The sequence below is a fragment of the Pezoporus flaviventris genome, unplaced genomic scaffold (genome assembly GCF_033815535.1).
Source record: "Pezoporus flaviventris isolate CSIRO_AGI_PZ_B2104156 unplaced genomic scaffold, CSIRO_AGI_Pfla_v1 ptg000005l, whole genome shotgun sequence".
In the NCBI taxonomy this organism is placed as follows: Eukaryota; Metazoa; Chordata; class Aves; order Psittaciformes; family Psittacidae; genus Pezoporus; species Pezoporus flaviventris.
Window position 1 is genome coordinate 3,845,351 of NW_026892553.1, and position 22,653 is coordinate 3,868,003.

The following is a 22,653-nucleotide window of genomic DNA, read 5'->3' on the forward strand; positions in this document are numbered from 1 at the left end:
TTCAGTTACCCTGTAGTCAGTCCACCTGAGCATTCAACCCAAGAACTCAATCTGTCAGATAGAAAGAAGGATGAGGAAAGGAGAGAAACTGGACAGGCTGATGGAGTGTCATGAAGTAGACATATACAAAAGTCCAAGACCTTTCGTCAGGAAATCCCTGAACTGTTCCAATTGGTGTTGATCCAGCCAAAGCAGAATTCAGCAAACACTACTGAGAAATACAACTTGTAATTATTACAATTCAATTGCAAAGAAATGGCAACCGAGCTTCAACTAATTTTCACAAGAGAGACACTTTGTACACTCAGTATTAAGTTGAGGGGATTAATTCTGGACAAAAGTTGATCCAAGATCTCTCGCCAATGTGACATTAGTTTATGCTAGACAGCGATTAGTTTAAATCACCCAAAGTTCTGACCTCAGGTTACGCTGTTCAGTGTATGGATGTTGGGGGTCTACCTTTTTTAGCTTGCTTGATCTGCAGTAATTCTATCAAAAACTCTTTGATTGCCCACAGATAATCTACACTCTACTTACTATCATCATTTTAACTTCAAAGAAAGCCTGTGGACTCCCACATATCTCTAGCTACACTAGCCTTGAATTCAGATAGCATTTTGGAGTATAATGTCTCAATCTTACTTAGTCCCTCCTACTTACTTCACACTGCAGTGTAGTTTTGGAGTACAAGAATAAGATTTCTTTTGACTGAGACTAGGTCAAGAGATGGGCTCCACCTGATGCACTCCAATGGTACTTCATTTCATGGGAGCAGACTCGATTTACTTACAGTGTCCGTCACGTTCTCAGACCAACTGCCTCATTCTACAGATACGCTCCTTTCCAGCCACATCAGTTGCTAGAAATGGCCTCTGTGGGAAAGAGGCTCTGTAATGCCATTAGTAGTTTTCTAATTGATCATATCATCATGTTTTAAACAGGCTTTAAAGTAGTGTCTTGGTTTCCACTGGGACAGGGTTAATTTTCTTTCTCATAGCGAGTACAGTGCTGTGGTTTGGATTTAGTGTGAGAATAATTTTGATAACACTGATGTTTTGGTTGTTGCTCAGTTCTGTTTACTCTAAATCAAAAACTAGTTTCTCATGTTCTGCCAGTGACCAGGTGCACAAGAAGCTGGGAGGAAACACAGCCAAAGGAGTACTCCATACTCCAGGATGTCATGCTCAGCATATGTACTGGGGGTAGTTGGCTGGGAGCAGCAGATCGCTGCTCAGGGATGGGTGGTGAGCAATTGCATAGAACTTTACTTGTGTTTCCTGAATTTTATTCCTCTTTCTGTGGTGGTGTTTGTTTCTCTTCCCCTATCATTCTTATTTCTATTATTATTATACTTTACTTCATTTCAATTATTAAACTGTTCTTAACCCATGAGGGTTTACCTTTTCCCAATTCTCAGCCCCCATCCCACCCAGGGGAGGAGGGTGAATGAGCAAGAACACACGATGCATAAACATGTATACATTATTTGTATACATTAAATGCATACATTATTTGACATGATCACAGGAAAAAAAAAACAAAACAGAATTGGTAACATCAGATTCTCCCTATTTACAGTAATGCTAAGCTGTCGAAGCTGCCTGCGACACAGCCTCTGCTGAGTGATTTGGGAAGCCTTGGAAACAATTCCTAAATTTTTTGTTTCCTTGAAATTCTTTTTTTTTTTTGTGGGGGAGGTGAGAACAGGACTCAGATGAAAAAATGAAAGATTAGTATCAGCTGAAGAGCTCCAGCACATGTTGAGCAAAGATTAAAACAATCCCTAATATTGTTATAAATTCCAAGATAAGCGAACAGGCATCAGGAGAGGCTATACATGCAGCAAGGACTGTGTCTGCTAGTTTATCTTTGTGAGTGTTTGAAAGTAGATGACAGTATATAAAAACAAAAAAGCCCACGCTATCATAAACAAATGCAAAATGAGCTGCAAAGATGAAATGGTGCAGGCTGTCTACTAGTTTCTTGAAACCCTCAAATAGGGAAAATGCCCTCCTGATCACTGCTGACTTATCTGCAGTGCATTTCTCAGCTAAATAGCCCTCAATAAGGCAAGAAATTTCCAAAGGGAGTTATCCCTGCCCATAAACTATGGACCAAATAGTGAGAAAGGGGAGGGAAAACCAATTTTTTTTTAAACCACAAAAATTTCTTTTGAGATCACTCACCTGCACTGGAACTATACACATTAGACATTCAGCCTTCACTAGATGGAGACTGGCATCAGAACCCACATTCACTTCCTCACTTACATTATGATTTCATACATCTGCTTTTTCCACCTTTCCTTTTGTGCTTCATAGTTTAATATTAAGAGCTTTCTCTACCCATCAAGTGTTGTTCTGAGAGAGGACTGTATGCCAGACTTGTATGCAAGAAGTAGGCTCAGTAAGGGTAAGTCTGTGTTCAGACTGTCTCCCTCCCACAAAAATTGCACCAGGGTGCATTTGGGTACCTCCATTCTTATAGCAGGCTTCCTTTTAAAATTGCCTTGTCGTGTTAGTTTGATAGGTGGTATTTCAGCTGGCCAGAAGACAGAAGTAGGGACACAGAGTTTATATGACCCACACGTTCACCTGGAGACCGCAGCTGTAGGCAGGGGCTCTCATGTTCTCTGCAGTGCTACTTGGCATTTTCTTTGCACAACATTATGTCAGATCTCACGTTAAAGTTGCTGTAAGTTCTAACAATGCAGTTTAGGGGAACTGAACAACCATATCCAAAACTGAGATTTGTAACTGGCCAAAACCAGTTTGGTGGACTACTCCTGCTGTTACATTTACTCTTAAATTGTCGTATGACATGTACGCTTAACAAGACATCTTGTGCGCTTAAGCAGTAAAAGCCACAAACTCAGGTTAATCTTTTCACTTGACCTCTAAGAAAACCTCCAGGAAAGGTCTTAGCTGGGATCTGTCAGTGAAGGTAACGCTTCCCCAGTACGAACTGGACTGCTGCACAAATCACTGGACTGTTACCCAGGAATTTTTACAAGGTAAGAACTGATAATGGCAGAATGGCTGCAGTGTGGCCCAGGAGTTTCGCCATTGCCCTGGGTTCAGCAGTAGCAGTCATTTTTCTCCTTCTTGGTAGCTGGTGCAGTGCTGTGGTTTTGACTTTCAGCCTGGGAACAGCTCTGATAACACCGATGGTTTTAGTTGTTGCTCAGTAATGTTTAGTCTGACCAAGGACTTTCTGAGTCTCATGCTCTGCCAGGGAGGAGGGGAAGCCAGGAGGAAGCAGAGACAGGAAACCTGACCCAAACTGGTATTCCATACCACAGCACGTCATGCCCAGTATATAAACTGGGGGCAGTTACCTGGAAGGACTAGACCACTGCTCAGTCGGGCTGGGTGTTGGTTGGCAGGTGGTGAGCAGTTGTATTCTCTTCCCTTATTATTTCCCTTATCATTATTATTATTGGTGGTAGCAGTAGTGACTTGTGTTATACCTTAGTTACTGGACTGCTCTTATCTCAACCAGTGGGAGTTATATTCTTTCACTTCTCCTCCCCATCCCTCCAGAAGCTGGAGGGAGGAAGAGGGAAATGATAGACTGCGTGGCTGAACTGACTGCATTTAAACCACAACCACCATCCAATTACATACAGCCAGGCTTCTCATTAACTTATCATTACATACGGGGACCTATTCTGAGGCACTGACTACAATGAAGGATGCTTCCATAACAGATTTTTTAACTTTTAACGTTTTTCTGCCTAAATTCACTTTTTGAAGTGTCTGGTCAGAAACAAACTCATCACAGCTTGATGTGATCAGAAGTGCACTCAGGGAGGAGGACATTTAAGGACAATGTCTATATTATTTTCACTGAGCTGTCAGCTTATTGTCATTTTTCTTGTGCCTTTTTTCCTTTCATTTCAAAGGAAAGCTTAGCTTCATTGTCATCTGGTTAACTGCACAAAATTGACAGCTGGAATATTTTTTTTAAAGTATGGATTCAGGGCATTGGCAAAATCCTGTTTCCTATTTGCCTGTGCTGAACCTAAAGGTTTTGTAGCAATGAAGGAGAAGCTAGGCAGGAAGCCAAGGAATTAGCCTCAGGCTGTACAGTCTCCTCCAAGAAACAAGCTGTGCTAGAGGGTACATAATCACACCAACTCTTTTCCCAGTTCAGCAGTCACCTCATCCTCTGGCATGGCAGGACTCCAGTAGCTGCCTGCAGATGTCCAAGAAGGTGTCAGCAGGGCTCAGTATGGCTTGATGGAAGCAGTGTTGTAAAAGGGAAAGATTACCACTTCTAGAAGATAGTTTACTCCACAGACAGACAGGTCTCAGTAGGATGGAACACAAGTTTGAAGGACAGAAAATGCCTACCAGTACAGGTCACATAAGAAACAAGCTAAAAGCCAAATGAGTTCTCAGGTCAGCAATAAAAACAGCCCAAAATCTTTGTGACATCTTAACAAAAGAGATGCCAAGAGCTCAAACAGCAAGGTCAACAGTGTTGTGGCCAGTTCAAACAATCAAGTTGAAGCCCGGGAATGTAAAGAGACAGAAGAATGATGATCATTGCCATCTAAAGGTCAAAGCATTTACAGGACACTGCGTGCCAGAACCAAATGAGGTCTGTCCCTTACTGTACCTATCACAAAAGGTGTTGAGCAATTGGCTCTTGTTCATATTCTAGGTTACATTGAGAACTTCCTTGCAAAGTTCTTCCTCTTATCTGTTGAGACAAGTTTTCACTCTGCCACATAATTACTTGAAATAATTTTTATACTTCCAGAGCAAACACATCATCAGTTATCAGTTAAGAATTCAGCTCAAGTCTGTCTGCAATTAAAGAAACACTTAAGCCCATGCTAACAATCACTTCTAAATAGCAACATTTTACTAAGTTCAGTCCTAGAAAGTGATGCCTTGAATTCAGCCGCACAGTGACACTGAAACACACAGAGAAAAATAATCAGGACTGCTTGTGTTTAAATAAGATTTAATTTCTTTTATTTTGCCCTTAGAGGATGACTTTTCAATATGATTTCACCAAAAATCACTGCTTTATTAAACAAGACAATTAGCATATTTCCCTTCTCCTCAAGTCCTTCCATGTTAATTCTTCAAGCACCTACAATGCACCTCCTTTCATCTCCATAAAACTTAAACCCATAAGATTCAATTTGATAACTGTTAAAATACTTTAGAGTCCTTAAAAGAAAAAAATCAAGTACATGGTATCTGGACCAAAATTAACATTGTAATTGAAGGCAGAGTCAAATCAGCAGCCCTGCATTACCCTAAGATAGGAAATAGCCAGCTGCATTTAGCTAAAATATTTATAACCTTCTCATAAAATCCAAATAAATTAAAGATTTTCACAGAAAACTTACTTAAACATTTGGTTTCTTCAAATGCAGACTTCAGAGAGCAGCTTTAGCTAAACAAAAGACTCTCTCAAAGGGAAATGCTTAGATTCATTCAGAGTTATTGTTCCTTCACAAACAAATGCTAAAGTCAAAAACAGTTCAACAAACAAAGGACTGAGCAAAATCTGTACTGGAAGCCCATACTATTCTAATTTTCCTTTTTAATTACTGTAATCTGCTTAAAAGCCATCTGACTTTCTTGAGCTAGGGCTCAGATACACAAAGAAATGCAGTTCCATTGAAGACTCGCTGCAAAGGCAGCAATCTGTAAAACTTTAGAGCAGCTTTGGCCAGGGACATTTGAAATGCAGCTGGTCTCCATCATTCCTCTTGCTTCATGAGGTCATTAGATTAAGAATTATACATATTAGCTTAGAGTTTATTTATTTATTTATAAAAAGGTTGATAAGAGACACAAGGACAAATTGTATTAGTGAAAACAAACTCACCCGCGCACCCTTCTCTGGGAAACATTTGCATCCAGCGCTGCAATCACGGCCCCCACAGGGCCCACTGTAAGACTTCTTCCCACCCTGTTAAAGAGTAAAAAAGAAGAAAATTTAATGTCATAGCTATTTGCCAGCTGAAGACCTTGAATTGAAACCTTTCGTTTCAGCACTTTCCACGTACATCACATCTGTCATGTGAATTTACTGGGAAGTAAGTGGCAAAATATATAATTACATTTTAGGTTCTCTATAATTGGGTCATTTTCAGAATCACCAAACAGACAGAAAGAGCTGGTTTAGAAATCTTTTGAGGACAAGTGAGTTTGCATAAGTTGGTGTTATTCTGCAAGGTGATGAGTGCCTTCTAAGGCTACCAAACCCCATAAAACTAGACGATGTTTTGGGATGCTCGGTACAGTATTAACTAGGATCACAATTGATAATCAGAACTTGGGCCTCAGCCATCCTGCATACTGCGTTTCTCTACATCACTGAGAACTACCAAGACAAATTTTAACTTAATGATCCTCACATTTCTAAGAGCAAGAAGCTGCACCCCCTGAACGTAAGAATAGAGAAATTCCTGAATGAGACAACATGGCATGTTAAACTAAGAATAGACGTGCACAGAAGATAGAAGGAAAGCACCATGGACTTGGATGTAATCTGAAAATACATTCTGAATTTGCTGTACTAGCATTAGTTATTTCAAGGCTAATTACAACATTTATGGAAATCTGAAGTCCCCATATCATAAACTTAATTCCCAGCTAATACAGACTGTGCCAGTGCATGGAAGTCAGCTACATGAGCTTACTTCAGAGATTTTGACCCACTCCCTCCCACGGTCAACAGGCTTGAAGTCCTGGGATAGCAAAACCCCTGCAACCTATGGACAACATCGTAACAGGCTTGGAGAAAAGCCCAATTTAGCACTGTAATTCAGCCTCACACCTCTCTAAGGAACACTGCCAAGTGTGCTCAGGTACAGTCCCTAGGGTTTGGAACTCTGAAAGGAATAAACATTTAAGTACTCCTATCAAGGTGACCAAACTAATGGCAGAAACAAGTCGAGACTGGAAATGGACGTTTCCTTACTAAAAGCACCCACAGAAAATATTTTAAAAGCCTTTAAAATTTCCTGACATCTGTCAGTGAGGAACGTGAAAAATGAAAAGCAATTCGGGCAAGTTCCTCATGTACTTCTGAACTGCTTTGCATTAGCCTTCTCAAAGTAACTAGTCGGATATCACTTGATGAGTTTTCTGCTCAATGTACATAAAAATCCCTCCGTGCACACTGGTGTTTGCACTGTTTTGCTAAATCAAATGCCTCTGGTTTTAAGGCAGCATAGAACAAACAGACACCAACAAAAAGCCTTAAATCCAATCTTCCATACTTCCCTAGCCTGAAGGGAACATTATCTCTTGCTGCAAAATAGTCATAACAACCTTCAAGGGATTCTAAGAAGCATTAAATATTAAAAAAAAAAAAACAAGCAAGCAGTACTTTTGCAGACTTTTTGGCAGCTGTGTTCAGATGAGATCCCATTAGATATGGGGCTTTTGGACTACCTAGGCAGAACAAAGAAGAGGAGAAAAATTGTATTTAGAGATGATATAATAGACTGTAAGAGCATCTCCAAACCGTCTGCTCACAAGGAATGCTCAGCACGAACTTGAGTCAGCAATGGTACCTTGGCAACAGCTCACTATATAAAAACTGGTCCCTATCTTAACAGACATACTGCTGAGAGGTCATTCCTGACCACAGGTATTAAGATTTTAGGATCTGGTCGCAAGGTGACTGAAGAGTGAATTGCACCAAGGCACACCTTTTGCTGTGATTATATGCATATTTAGCAGTGGAAATTTGGACTCACTGCTAGCCAATGTACACCTCTATTCCTGACACTTAACCTTACATTTACACTCTTAGCAGAGAGCATCATGCCTCCAGGCAATCAGATTATGCCTTCCCAAACATTTATTCAACTTTAAATAATTCAAAGATTTGTACTTCCAATTAATATTTCCTCCAGATCATTCTTTGTTCCAACAGCCATTTGCATAAGCCTTTGGGTCCCATGGCTCGGTTTATTCTGCTTGCCTCCTAAGAGTGAGTAGAGGCAAAGAAACTTCATTTCCTCACAGGTCTGGATTCCTTTAGGCTCACTGCATCGCAGTAGTTGCTATCTCAGAGCACTGAGGCTGACCTTGTTAGAAATCCCCCATCTCTGGTGGCAAATGGGTCCTTCCCAGTGGCAGAAGACTGGACAAAACCCAAGGATTCTTTCCATCCCCACTGCTCACAGTTAGCTAATATGGTTCTAGTCAAAATTCCCCAAAGTCAAAAGAAATCTTTCCACTGAGTTTATTGGAAGCTGGATGAAACTCTCACTGAGGTTTATTAGAAACTGAAAATATGTCCCTCTTTTGAGCAAAACTGTGTTCACAATGTATTTCCAACTTTCTTTTAACAGCACGGAGTCATTTTGCCCACTTGTGAATGAAAGCATTTGGAAAGGAAGCAAACCAAAGCCAGTTGGCTCCAAACCAGGTGTTACATGTCCTAAGTACTTTATTTAGGGGAAGTAGCTGACATCAGACACTCAAGAGCTACTTAAATAGCAAACAGCCATCTGCATAATATTTAGGAATACAAGTCTAAAGGCTTCATATAAGATTCTAGACCACAGTGCTCTCTTCTGAAAAGGTATAGTATGTTTTTCCATTCCAATGTATGAATGCGCAGGTCACCTGAACATTTATAGATTGTCATCTGAACACAAGCATGGGCCCTTCATATTTGTTCTCTGTATGCATGGAATAGATTTTTCCAGCTGCTGTGAGATATGTTTCAGATTGAAGAATATGGCTTCTCAGAAACAATAAGAACTAAAGAAAGAAGGGTACTAGTTATAGTGGTAAGCACTACCATTATAGCAGAAATGAATTAAACTATTGCAATTCCATTGGCTAGAAGTAGACCAAGGTTTTCAAAGCAGAAAACATGACCATAAAATAGCAGCACTGTTAAAAAAAAAAATACATTCTCTGAGATATAAATAACCGTAATTAAACTGAGTAACACATACTGATTTTAACTGAGTTATTTCAGGCTTCCACAAGAATAACGAGTATTATACTGCAGGAAAAAAAAACATTTTGTTTACGAAGTATTGATACGAGTGAGAAACTATTCTGAAAAAGGCATTTAAAAATAAGAACCAATGTAAGGACAAATTTCCTCTCCTGCTTCTGGTGTACCTCCATCAAGCATTTATGCACAGCTGATTCATTCAGATGGAGTGCCATTCCGATCTTTCCATTGACTTCAGCTTATTCTGGAATGAAGCCAAAGAGAGTAAAGAAACCTAACAGCTGTGATGCCATAAGAGGTGTCCAGGCTCACATTCATTCCAGCCTCTCTAGAGCAACACACAGGACCATGGAAAAGCTGCAAATGATCCAGAAGACCTTACCTGCACATGCAAAGAGAATTGTACCTGCAGCACAAGCAGAAGTAAATGAACTAGCACAGGATTTTGGTGGGAGATTTCCAGAAGCACAGCTCAGGTGAATGAACTGAGGCTCAATTTTGTCTTAAAACTTCTGCTCTGTATTAAAGGGTCAGCTGCAGACTCGACATGCTCTGGCTGAAGACAATGATTTCAATCAGCTAGGAGGGTGAACCCACAGCAGCAGAGAAATGTGAGCAAGGCATGTCTGGGGAAAGGCCAGCAGAAAGGTTAAAAACATAGTCTTTAACGTGAGGTTAAAGTAGCAGAGGTGATAATGGGAAAATAAATCAGAAGCTTTTGGAAAAGAAAGGATTTGAAGGAATGCCAGCATGCAAAAACTGGAGCACATACACCGAAAGAAGAGCATGTATGTGATAAGTGGAAAAAAAGATGACGACAAAAAGAAGTGGATGATGATAAAACAGAGAGTGAAAGAATCTCACACTTGCGTGAAGAGATATGGCAAGAATGAAACTTTTTTCCAAGACTTATTTCCAGTAACTTCGCAAATCCAGCTAAGGACTATTCCAGTCCAGAGCAAAATCCTAACGTGAAACTTCATTATCTAAAGCTGGACACAGAACAGAATGAAAACCTCTGGATACTTCAAATAAACATCTTTTATATGGTTCAGGATCCTGTTATCTGCTGATGACTAACAGAGAAGTTGTATTTATACCACCAGACATTCAGACAGTCTTGTAAAATGACACAGTGAGAAAGACTAATGAAACATCTCTGTCTACTTCATAAGCTATGCAATGCTGCTGTGTTAACCTTACTCTTTTTAGCCCTCATGGCCTTTAGGAACAAAATTCATTACAACATTTTCTTTATCTATTATTCTTTTAGTCGCTGAATTACAGAATTTAAAGCCCAATTCTAAAACCACTTATCCATATGTTCAACTCCTCCCTCTGAAATCAGCAGATGCTAGTTCGCTGTGCATGTGTTAATACGTCATTGCCTTACTGACATGAAAGAGCTTCTTCAAGGCTAAAACTGACAAAGCAGGAACCACAGCCACCTCTGCACTCAGAAATGTCAGTGTGACCCATCAAAGACAGCATAACATGATGCAGCAAATGGATTCAGTAATTCTTCCCAACATGAGGTGTCATGGAGCAGAAATAAACTGACAGTCTTGCCAGTTAGACTGTATGGAAGCAGTTGCTGGGATTTGTTTGGCAGTGAAATACAGAACAGGTGAGAATAAAATCAATCATGTCAGCAAAGCATCCGATAGAATTAAAATGCAAACACATTTTTCCCAGGAAGAACATCAAGAACCTGAACTCAATTCAACTCTGTCCTTAGTGAGGTTCCCCAAACCTTGACTTGCCCTGTCTGGTCTGGTTTCTTAAATAGTATTAAGAGCTAGGTCAAGGTTAGGAATAGTAGGAATGTTTTTCAGACTGTAGGGTTGGGTAAACAATAGAAGCAGCACATGAAGAGTAAGTCCCAAGTAACTGCCAAAACAGAAGCCTCTGAGCAAACTGCCTCACCTGACACATCCGAGGGACTCATCTTTCTCAGGCCACACCATCATACTACATCATAGCTGTACACCCAATCCAAGAGAAATAGTGAGCAGAGATTTGAATACAGCTCTGAACAGCTCCATCTTCTAATATGTTTCAGTTTTGTTGCTAGGATTGCACAAAGCTGTAGATGCTTTTTCCCGAGCAGTCTATTGGTCACTGAACACCTAGTTAAATCCAGACAGTTTATTTACAGCTTACATGAGCAAGGACACAACACAAAGCCACAAGCTTATCTTTTACTGCACAAAAGGACTTTCAAATGGCGCTATTAAACGTGAATTTGCAGCTAAGATACTAATTCATTTCAGGGTTCACCGACTTCTTTGGTTAACCAATGTACTCACATACTGTCTTTCATTGCATAGAGCTGGCAAACATCTTCACAGGCAGCTGAGACTAAATGATAGTTACTAATAGAACCCAATCCTCCTCCAATTCAGTGACATGTAAGGTTACAAAACCTGAAGGAAATCCTGGCCTAGAGGAATTAATGGCAAATTCTGACTGAAGCAAACCCAGTCCCATCCTCCCTCCCTGCTCTTACTCCTGCCAGTGAGACAGGAGTGCTGTTGCACTGAAAAACAGATTTAAAACAAAATGAACAGTAAAGGTCAATTCTTCCACTTTATACACGCAGCAAAAATGAAGTGATGTCTTTCAAACTACTCTCAGGTTTTGAGGACATGTGCATTTCCTATCGGGTGGAATTCAGCAATAGAGTTTGCAGACTTTTTATTCACGGAGGTAATTCTCAGTCACACCAGCAATGTGATCAATTTCTACAAATGGAAACTTTAAAGGATCTCCAAAGCCCAAACTCACCTCTGACAGCGGCCAAGTACGCTATTTATTACATCTGGGGCATACAAATGACCACAAACCTCATTATATGTGTTAGTACTTTAGAAAATTCATAAGCAGAGAACAAGTGATTACCTGGTCTGAAAACATGAGTAATAAAATTCCAAATAGCTCCATGTGGTTTAGAAAACCGAAAGCTTTATCTTTGCAGCTACACAGAAGGAATGTTTCTTTCCTCAGGTCTGCCAAGGTCTCTGTTACTGGCTAGAAAGTCACCAGCATCATCTATGTTTCAACCTGGTCTCCCCAGCCTGCAAAGCTTGCCAGTGCCCAGATTTCATGTATCATACAGCTACACCAGCAACAACCCGAGTGGCCCGTGCGCTGGACCAGCAGCTTCATATCTGGGCAATAAGCACTCGTCAATCTTAAAACCCTCAGGATTACAGCAAGTATTATAAAACATTATACACCACCCTCATGTCTTAAAAGACTTTAGAAACTGAGAAAGTTTCCTGATCTTTAGGATCCTGTCAGAGAAGGTTGCTCTTCTAAAGCAACAACCCCATCACCAGGTCCTATTAGACCATTTATAAACTTTAATACATAACAAATTTGTGTAAAAGCTTTACTTATTTTTTGTTTCTCCTGCTCGTTGAAACTCACAGTGTATTCCTTAAGAGATGAAATGCAGCCAGGCATAAAGAATGTGTATGTGGCTGTAGGCAGTACCCACACAGCCATGAAAGTGAACCTCTGTTAGAGGCCATGCTGTGGCTGGGAGGGCTGAGGTGCCCAAGGAAAAGAGGTTTTCATTCCCTGCACCCTGTGGAGTGGAAGTTCTCTGCATTAACTTCACAAAACGCCAGTGCAAAGGCAGCAGAGAGATATCCATGCGATCCATTATCATGCAAATACAGCAGCGCTAACAACAGGGACCAGCAGAATTACTGCATCCTGCTGCAGTGAAAAATGCTTGTAGAGAACACATGGTGTCACCTCAGAGAGAAAGAAATGCACAGTCAGCTGGTTTTAACTTAAAAAGAAGCTGCCACTGGTGGTTTTAAGCATCCCAAAAGGGGTCCATTTGAGACACACATGAAACTTATAAAAAAGTGATTTTCAAGACGCATTCACATACTTTTGAAGCACGTAACACTGAAAAGCACTAAGGATACTGGCAAAGAATCTTCTGTCTTTACATTACTGTCTATCAAAGCTAGGGATATGCCAGAAGAAAAAACACCGCTCCAGTTCTGCAGCCACACAGAGCTGTAAGTTATAGAACCTAAAGTAGTGATTCAAAAGTGAGATATAACTGTGTTATTTATACCATTTAGCACAACTATTTACCAAGTTTGTACCTGCCCAACAGCTTTCTAAGCCTCACAGAACTCTATCATAGCCCTCTGGCTAAATCTAACACGCATTGCCAACTGGTGCAGGTATTTCTTGTACTTAAGTTGCTGAACCGATTACCATTTAGGATACTAAAACCCAAGCTGCCAGATAGCTGGATATGATAAAACCATCAGTGATGTTGTCGTCGGAGGTGGGCCTTACGATCAGTACGTGTTGTGCAGTGTATGTAGATGATGCATAGCACCATGAACCAACCCAAGCCTTTCTAAACACCATAAGTAAATCAATTAAGTCTTAAAACCCCCAAATTACTCACAACAGACAAGGTGCACTCTTTCATCAAACAATACATTTTCAGACAGCTTCTCACTGTATCCTTAAATGTCCCTGTGATACACAGAAGATTTCACATAACCTCCCAGGTATGAATACAGCTTGGAACCAAATTTTCATGAACAGCTGCATTCATTCATTGACTGAAAGGACAATGTGATTCCAGCTACTCTTCTGCTTCTGACAGTACCTTCCAAAAGCTGTGTAATAGATGAAACATGACCTTTTGCCCCCAAAAAAACCCCTCATTAGTGCTTGTTTTTTCCTCCAAACTGCTGAAGTTTCCAGTGCTGTAGCCAGTTTTCAAGTTCCCTTATAGATACCACCCTCTCATACTAACATGGATCTTTTAGAGCCATCGTTAAAACAGTCTCATCTCTTCTAACAAGTTGCCAAAATGGGAACACAAACTTCAACAACTGTAAAGCATTTGCAAGCACTGTAATGTTTCACTTTCAAAAAGACATCCCAGGCAATTATAATCCTGCAGAAGACTCCACTGCAAAGTCACTAACCATGCCCTGTCACACACAATCCCGAGTTTTCTTTCTTTAAAGGGGGTGAAAAGTCCTGCATTCAGTATGTATTTTAAGGGCATTGCTTTCCAACAACAGCTGAGGTTTCCAAGTCTGCTTTTCTGTACTCAACATCTACACAGTTCTGCTGCATGAGAAGTCACTCATTGAAGACGTTTCCTCTAAATGGTATGAAGGGTTTGGGTTGGAAGACAAATGCTTTTCGTTCAACTGCAACAGAAATCAGAGAATAATAACTTGAGTAGTTTCATCCATTTCAACTAAACTGCTTGTCCAGAGGCTTCTATAAACAAAGTGAATACAACTGCTTGGATGTATTTTTATTACCTTTCTACAGTTTTGAATTCATTCCGGATACAGCTGGGTCAGTGGACAAGGATCAGCCCTGCAAGTGACTCAGCTCCTTCATCTTATTAACAGTTCTAAGAACTAGAAATACTAAAGGAGGAAAACGTTCACCAAAAGTCAAGGGGATGCTCACAGTGCTTATCAGCAACACATCTCAGAAGATAAACTGGAATGTGTCCATTGTGATTCATCCTCCAGTTTTATAGGTAATACAGACCACCCACTTGGAAAATATGGCAGCAATTCATTATTTGCATTTTATTTTCAAATGCATCATTCCTCAAAGCCATCTGTTAAAAAACATTTTGAAATTAAATTTTCAGAGCTGATAATCAAATGGCAAAGCCCAAGGAAAACACTGGTAGAAACTGGCTGTGATTTTGGTGATGCTCTTAGGAAAACGCTGATGGATTAAGAAGCAAGGGAGGGAGCTGTACCTGACCTTTCAGTCCAAAGCTAACTACCAATCTTCTGTGTATCCTTTGGATTTGAGTCAGAGATTACAAAACTATAACTCTGATGTAACTGCTTACTCCAATGGAGTTACACTAGGGGTCAATATAGCTTTGGGTGTAGAAGACAGCTGGTATGAGGATGCTTGATCTGCCTCCTGGGGAGACAGCGGAGTGGGATGAGCACAAGGAAACACATAACTACGAACATGAGTGGACCTAGTAACACAAGTGGCTTTTAAGCCACCTCTGCACTCAAGACAATGTGGCCTGCAGGCTGAGCTGACTCAGCCAGCACCAAAACACTACCTACAGAGATGGAAGTTGTAAACTAGGAGCTGCAGCCGGTTAAGCCATCACTGCACTTGAATAAACACATGCACTGATTCTAGTCAGGCTCCTTTTCCTTTGCTATTCAGTTTGCATCCTTCGAGAGAGTGTCAAAGTACAACTTGTGTAACCATCCCTTCCTGAAGGCATCACCAATCCTGTGCAGAGGAACACTGTTGGTTTCAATTCTTTTCATTCCAGTTTCTTCCATTAAATCCTCTCCAAACAGAATAAACCAACTAGTAGCAAAAGAAACTGACAAAATTCCCCTAGTTCTGCTTTGTTCCGACTTTGTGCACACACAGCACACAGATCAGCAGTATTCTGAATGTCTTTAATATTACTTTATTTCCCTAATGAAAACATTACCTTCCCAAAAGCAAAGCTCCACATTGCCATACACTGTTAAATATATCTTTAGTGAAATAAAGTAAAAATTGAAAGATTCAATTCCCCAGTGCACTAAGGTCCATGCTTCATTCTGATGACTCCACTGAGACCAAAGAACATAAGTGAACATCTAATTAACAGAAATCAACTTAGGCACACCGTGCCTTTGCTCAGGGAAGGTCTCAGGATATCCACTTCCACCTGAGCATAGAGCAATCCTGCAAAAAACAGAGTCTGTAGTATCTCTTTTTCTTGCACAGAAGATGAGAGCAGCCTCGGTTTGCTCAGCTCCCATGATGGTTCCCCTCAGACCAAAGCAGTATCACTGCCTGCCCTTCCCTGGTAGGGATCACTCTGAACATGACATGGAAAGAAAACCAAATTGCACTATTGCCTCCTAGGAATAACGAACTTGAGAAAGACAAAAATACTAGGTAACAGAAGCAGTGTTAGTCCAAAACATAGGGATGGAAGTGTGTGGAACTCACTCTTTTATCTGACACTTGCATTTTAAATAAATATGCCACTTAGCTTTTAGCTGGAATGTGGCACATGGGTTTTTGTGATCAGCCCAAAGAACAAAATAAGCTGTTTAGAACATTCCAGATTCCTTCTTTATCAGGATCAGGAAAAGGCTGCCCTCAGCACTGAATACTCAGGTATGCACATTTCCATATACATTCAAAATACCTAGACAGCTACTTTTCTCCACAGCAAAGTGATGAAAATAATCCTGATTTAGTCATATTTTTATGCCACTAGTATTTCCAGAGTACTGACACAGAAAACCTCCTGTATCCCTCCCCATGACAGTACGTAATAAAAATGCCTGGGGCTACCTTCAACAACCACATTATTTTGACATGTAATTCTTTACACAAAATTCCATTATTTTAGGGAAGGAATGCGAGCACTCCTGTTAGTAACTACAGCAGGGCTTCCAAATCTGCACTAAGCAGTCTAACACAGAGCCCTGCACTTGACTTCCTTGTCACGTTATCAATAGATGCTGATTAAGAGACACTTATGGCCTGTTCTTAATGGCGAGAGGCCTGTAGTTTTGAAAATGAAAATGAGGGATTAAGACCTGGCTTTACTTTTAACAAATGTTCCTGTAACAGGAAACTATTGCTGCTGGCAGTGTGTCATAAATAATGGGAATTATACACAGATGAGTTGGGCATTTCCATTTTATAGATAAACAGTTAGCCTGTATCCCAAATTAATGATTACAACTGTGGCACTTCTCTGCTCAGGTTACTAATACACCTACCCCAGATGAGATTTCTAAAAGAGGATGGCACACGTCAGCTGCAGACAGGGAGGACCCAACTAAGAACCGCTCCCATGTGCAGAAGTGGTTTCATTAGCAAAGCATTATGGCCCACAGGCATAAGGTTTAGCCAGCTTTTCCAGTTCACTTCCACTATCTAAACCAAGTTCAGTCATTCTTCTTATTGGGATGGGACAGATAAACAACTTAGCCAGCTCACTTTCTCCCAACCTCTCATCCCAATTTTTAAACAGAGGATGTGTATCACAAAAGGGCCAAAATGCCCCAAAAGCTGAAAGTCTATATAATCCCAGTCTATATAAATAAAAACATATGCAGCCATCTCCTGCTAGGAGGTGTCCCTGCCCTTGGCAGGGGGTTGGAACTAGATGATCTTGAGGTCCTTTCCAACCCAAACCATTCTATGATTCTATGATTCTAAGACTACCTGTTACAGGACCAACATGATTAACTCTTTAACCTCTGTTTCCATAGCTTCACCACTTTGCTTTCTTTCCCCATTCATTTACTCTCTATTAACCCTGTACTCTGTGACCCTGCAAATATGAGCTGGCTTGTACCTGGATACCTCCTCATTGATATCTCTAGAGGTTTTGTCATTGACTGAAATAAGAATAGACAAAACCCATGCACACAGCACAGTGAGGCGGCCCACTGCATCATGTTCACCAAGACTTACTACATAAACTCTGGAAAGTACCAAGCACATTGCATGTTCTTGGTTAATGAAATGGCAAAAAGAAACTAGGGAATCACTTTGTACTTCACCAACAAAACACTTCAAAGAGTATTATCATTGAGAAATTGCTGTCCTTTGGGGGAAAAAAGAGGTCTTCTACTTTTATGCTTGTTTTGGACACTGCACAATGGTCCCTTGTTGTTAACTAACATTTGGACACCGTAATAGTAAGCATAATCAAGAAAAATGGTTTTGGTTTTTTTTTTGTTGTTGGTCTTTGGAGCTGCTCCTCCATCCTCCATGCTATTTCTAGTATACTATTTCTGTTTTCAGGGAGTGGACTTAGCAAGTCAGAACATGCTTTTCTCACAGGAACTTGTAACTGTTGGCTGCTAACTACTTTGCCATCTTGATTTGGTCATTTACCCTTCAGCAGAAGGCAAGATGCCACTATGTCAGCTGTACCATCTACAAATGTATTGCACTAGCGTAAATGCCAGTGAAAAATCAGCTCCTTTCTGTTGAAATAAAAACAACGAATGATGCATATAGTATGTCCTTAAAACTGTATATACTTCTGTATGCACTCCAAACTGAGCAAACACACTAAAAACAATAAAAGGGTAAAATCAGACTTGCTCTTCCATAGCCCTACAACTCTGCAAAAGAGAAGTTTCATAAAAGGCCCATCCAAGCAGCAAATGCAGTCTAAATGCCCTCTGAAGTACAAAGGCTTCCCAGTTAGTGTCTAACAGAGGATAAATCAGTTGGCAATTAAGAATTTTCCAATACTATAAAACTATCAGAATTCCAAAAAGCAACCAACAGGCGGAAAATCAGGAAAACTAAGTTATGTTAAAAAAAAACCCAAGAGTATGCAATTGAGATGATATATCACCATGCAAGCAGGGCCACATAACTAAACATGGATTTATGCAACTTCCCTCTTCTAGCCACTGTTGTAGACAGTGACTTTGATGAGCCCTCTTATCGTACGGATGATAATAACCATGTGTTTCTAAGCACACCTTATCTGTAAGCACGTTTATCTCAAAGCCCTCCACAAACACAGTGGTGGTCCTGCAAAGCATTATTCAAACAAGCCACCTCAGGGAGGAGACAGGGAGGGCAAAAATTTTATCTCCTGGCAATACTGCATTTCAGGCATTGTTTTCATTCCACGTGGAACAAAGGTTAGGAAAAAAAATCCTGAAAATTTTGCCTTTTCAGGATAAAATCAAATGGATGCTTTTAACATTGGGATAAGAACTCTGGTCACACCTTTCATACTCTGCAGCATGTGAAACCTGAATGCCCAGGCTGCTGGGAAGACAGAAAAGCAGCCAGAGACCAGGTGGGTTTTCTATAGAGAAACTTCCTTCCCAGCATCCTCCCACATCAACAGATTCCTTGGCCTTTCAAGTTTTATCTGAGCAGCATTCCCAGTGAAAAGGAGCTTTTTCAAACCCATGGTGGCAAATAAAACAACCATCAGTTGGAAGCAAGCAAAAGCAAGTGTATCATTCCCAAACACAGATAAAAATGGCAAGGCTGAAAGTGTGCAGGAAGGAGAAAGAGCAGCTCCAGAACAGTCCCTGAAGAATACCAAAGGGCTGGAGAACACAGGGCTGAGGATTTGAGACTTAACTAACAGAGAAAACCCCTTTCAAATTCTACGCCTCCTTTGGAAACAGAGCTATGGCCAAGTCTACTTGCTCCCTATCCCCCCCCCCTCATTTCTGGCTTCGAGAGAGTCAGCTCCTGCCTTCTTCCCAGTTACCCTGCCCTAGCTTTGCTTTCATACAACAGCTTTGTGAGGACCTGATCCTGGGCCCTGGAAATTCAAAGAAGGGGACAAGCCAAACTTGCAAAGGCACCTCTAAATGAAAGTGTGTTTTTCTGCACTTGTTTCTGATCTATAAAGCAACAATGGCAGAGCCCCCAAAAAAGGTTCCAGGACCCTCTCTTTGAGCCTGGTTGGATGCATGTGACTGAACATAGTACCACAGTCCACAATTCCAGCTGATCACTCAAGACTTTGAGGACTGTGATGTATCTAAGGAATCCAAGACGTTCAAGCAGCTAATAATTTTATTACTACAGAATAACTCCCCTTTCATCATACCTGCATACAGCACAATGTGCACAACAGGATGCTGTATTTAGTATTACAGCTGTTAGTTCAGACTGATTTTCTGGGCTTCCCTTCTCATTTCACTGAGGCTTTGCTTTTGCAAGAGAAGGCAAGCAAACTGTCCTTTCATGGTAAAACAACCCTTCTAGTAATTCAGCCAGTCCAGCCCTTCCCTGCAGTGCAGACCTGATTTGCTTAAGGATTCTTCTCCTGTCTACCCAGAGAGTACATTACTACATGGTTAAGCCAGATGTAAATCAGACAGTAACTTGAGAAGCCAAAAAAGGATGTGTTCCACATGTTAGAGAAGGCCATGGCCCTCATGCTAACTCCTCTTCATACTGACACTGATAAAGGAGAAGTGACGAAGGGAGAAAACATAAACTGAGGCAAACTATAAAACGTCAAAGGAAATTTAAGTAGTTTCACTGTGTACCCATATATTTAATTTACTGTTTGGCCTATTTAATTTCAAGTAACACTTCTAAGCAGAGCAGATGTCTATTCATCAAGTGTGGATGTTGCGAACTTCTGCCAAGACAAAATGTACAAGCTCCATTACAGATAATCTTACCTGTCTGGAACAGGAAAAGACAGAATGCCTTTATACCATTTATCTAGATTAAAGAGATGGGAGGAGGTACAGCCTGATGCAGTATTTTGACAGGATGAGAGCATGCTTGCTGAGGAATAGGTACTGATTAAATCTGAGACAATGTGCGCCACAAACGTTTCTACTAAGGAAACCAAAAAAGGACAAAACATAGAACTGGCAGAATAAATGTATCGTTTTATTTACAAATATCTGATTTTTTTATGTGTATCTAGGTTACTAAGCAGACAATTAAGTTTAGAATGATATGTTACCAAACCAAATGTCACGGTTAGTTAGGACTGGATAAGGGAAGGAAAAACTGAGACAAAAGGAAACTATTTTTAGCAATAACTAGGAAAAATATCTTTTGAGACATCATTAACATAACTTCACAGATTGAAAACAACGTAAAGGATTAATGTAATCTTTTAATTTTCATTTATATAGATATATGTAACATTTTTTTAGAATTATTGTTTCTTGTATTACTTTCTATGTGTGTGGGGATGGAAAACCAGGCTTTAGTCTTCAGATAAGTCTTACAGACAAGAAAAGGCCTATCATGAGCATTTGCAACATCGACTTTTAGAGGTCTCATTTGTCACAGAATATGACACGAAATACGAAGAACTGTTTCTTCCAGTCTTTACTAAACCACGCAAAAGAAAATCTGTCATCAAACAGACTATCTACAAAATGAGATTGTGGAGTCTGATGCTATTTAGAACTGAAATGCCTACTTAATATAATCTCCAGAACTCTTTTTTGGCACAGGCATAGATCGTTATCGATAGGTGTGTGCCCTTGCGAGCAACTGTTGGAAACAGTGACATGTTAAAATGCTTATACCCTCTAATCCCCATATACCTACTGGGTACAGAACTGTCTAACTAAAGGCAGACTGCCTGGACTTCTCACACAGGTGGATGAGAAAAAGCAGCTCAGGAAGCGAGAGCAGCTAAAATGAAGTCTCAACCTGGACGTGGAGCATAAAGCTTTTTATTCAAATAGCAGTAACCACCATATTCAAAGTAAGTTCTGCTAAAAAAAAAACCCAAAAGATTAAATAGAGTTAATACTCAGGAGGGACACTATCACAATGTATTACCTTACAGAATCAGTACCACCAAAAAACTCATCTTAAGCTTTCAAAATGTCCTGAGCTTCTTTGTTCTTAGCTGGCAGGCAGAGCATGATAGCGGACAACCTGCGCTACACCCAGCACCTCCCAATGACACCAAAAGATGCTGTATATGCAGTGCAAAAAGCATACTACTAGAATATTCCTGGTAATTTAATATCCAACCTTGAACATCACCACTCAGAACAGCAACAGCAAACCCAGTAATTCATGAATAAACATAGAAGGAATAAAGATTAGTACTATAAGCAAAAAAAATCACCATCCAGTTGTGCAACATGCTGGTGAAGCACAGATGACTCTCCTCAGAAATTAACACCCACACTATTTCAAACAACTTGTTTTAAGGACTTGGCCAACTTTAGAAGCATTTCTTTTTGGCTACAAGCATCATAATAACATGACAAATATAAGCAGAAAGTCTAATGGAAGAACAAATAATTTTTCTCTATATTGGTTATTAATTCTTCCGTGGCTTTTTGTACAGCCTGCCTTTCTGTCCTATGTTCTTTTAGTGTGAAACTTTTGGACACAAAAATGGAAAAGAATACAGAAGTTAAACTGCAAAATAAGATAATAAAAAACCAAACAGGTGACAGAAAAGGACCAGACTTTCCAAGTTGCACTGCTTTAAGAAAGGACTAGTCCATTTTTTCCTTAGTTGGTAAACTGGATTCTAACCTTTACACTGGCTCTCATTGAAAAATACCATGGTTTGTGATGTGAAAGAACAGATGTTCTTAAAATACCAGACTCAGCTATTTCCATCTGATATCACTCACAGAGAAATGCCAGGAAGGGAACAGTTCTTACTGACACTGGGCCCACCAGGGATTAGCCCTACCAAGTGCCAAGCAACCTGTAGAGATTCTGTGAGACAAGAGCACACTCAGCAGTAGAAGAACTCTCTCAGGACCAATAGATAAGGCACCGATCAACACTGTTGAAAAATCACTATGTTTTACTGACCACCAGACTGATTCACACCTCTATCACCCAAGCCTATCATTCCCAGCACTGAACTCAACTAAGCAGCACTGCCAGACTTAAGCAGATTCATTCACATTGGTGCTACACTTCTTTTCCCAGTAGGCTGGTTTACTGGCTTGGTGCTGGCACCCCATCCCCAAATCATGCCACCCTATCTCTAAACTCTTCCAGACTGACAGGGAATGTGCATAGACTCATGAGTGGAATCACAGAAGTCAGCCTGGGTCCAAGCAAAATTCCTTTAGCCCTTGCTCAACTTTGCCCAACCTGGCCACAGCCAGGATCAGCCTCCCAGCTCAAATACACATTATCAAGTGCTACAAAGTCACACCTTCAGTCATCTCGTAC

General features: G+C 40.4%; 1 protein-coding gene across 1 annotated transcript in view; it reads right to left on the reverse strand.

Moving 5' to 3' along the window:
* The window catches only part of COL4A6 (collagen type IV alpha 6 chain), a 121,555-nt gene that overhangs the window by 73,427 nt on the left and 25,475 nt on the right, over nucleotides 1-22,653 (reverse strand). The window contains exon 3 of the mRNA XM_061445708.1: nucleotides 5,854-5,937. Coding sequence (XP_061301692.1) covers nucleotides 5,854-5,937 — 84 coding nt within the window. The remainder of the gene's footprint in view (nucleotides 1-5,853; nucleotides 5,938-22,653) is intronic.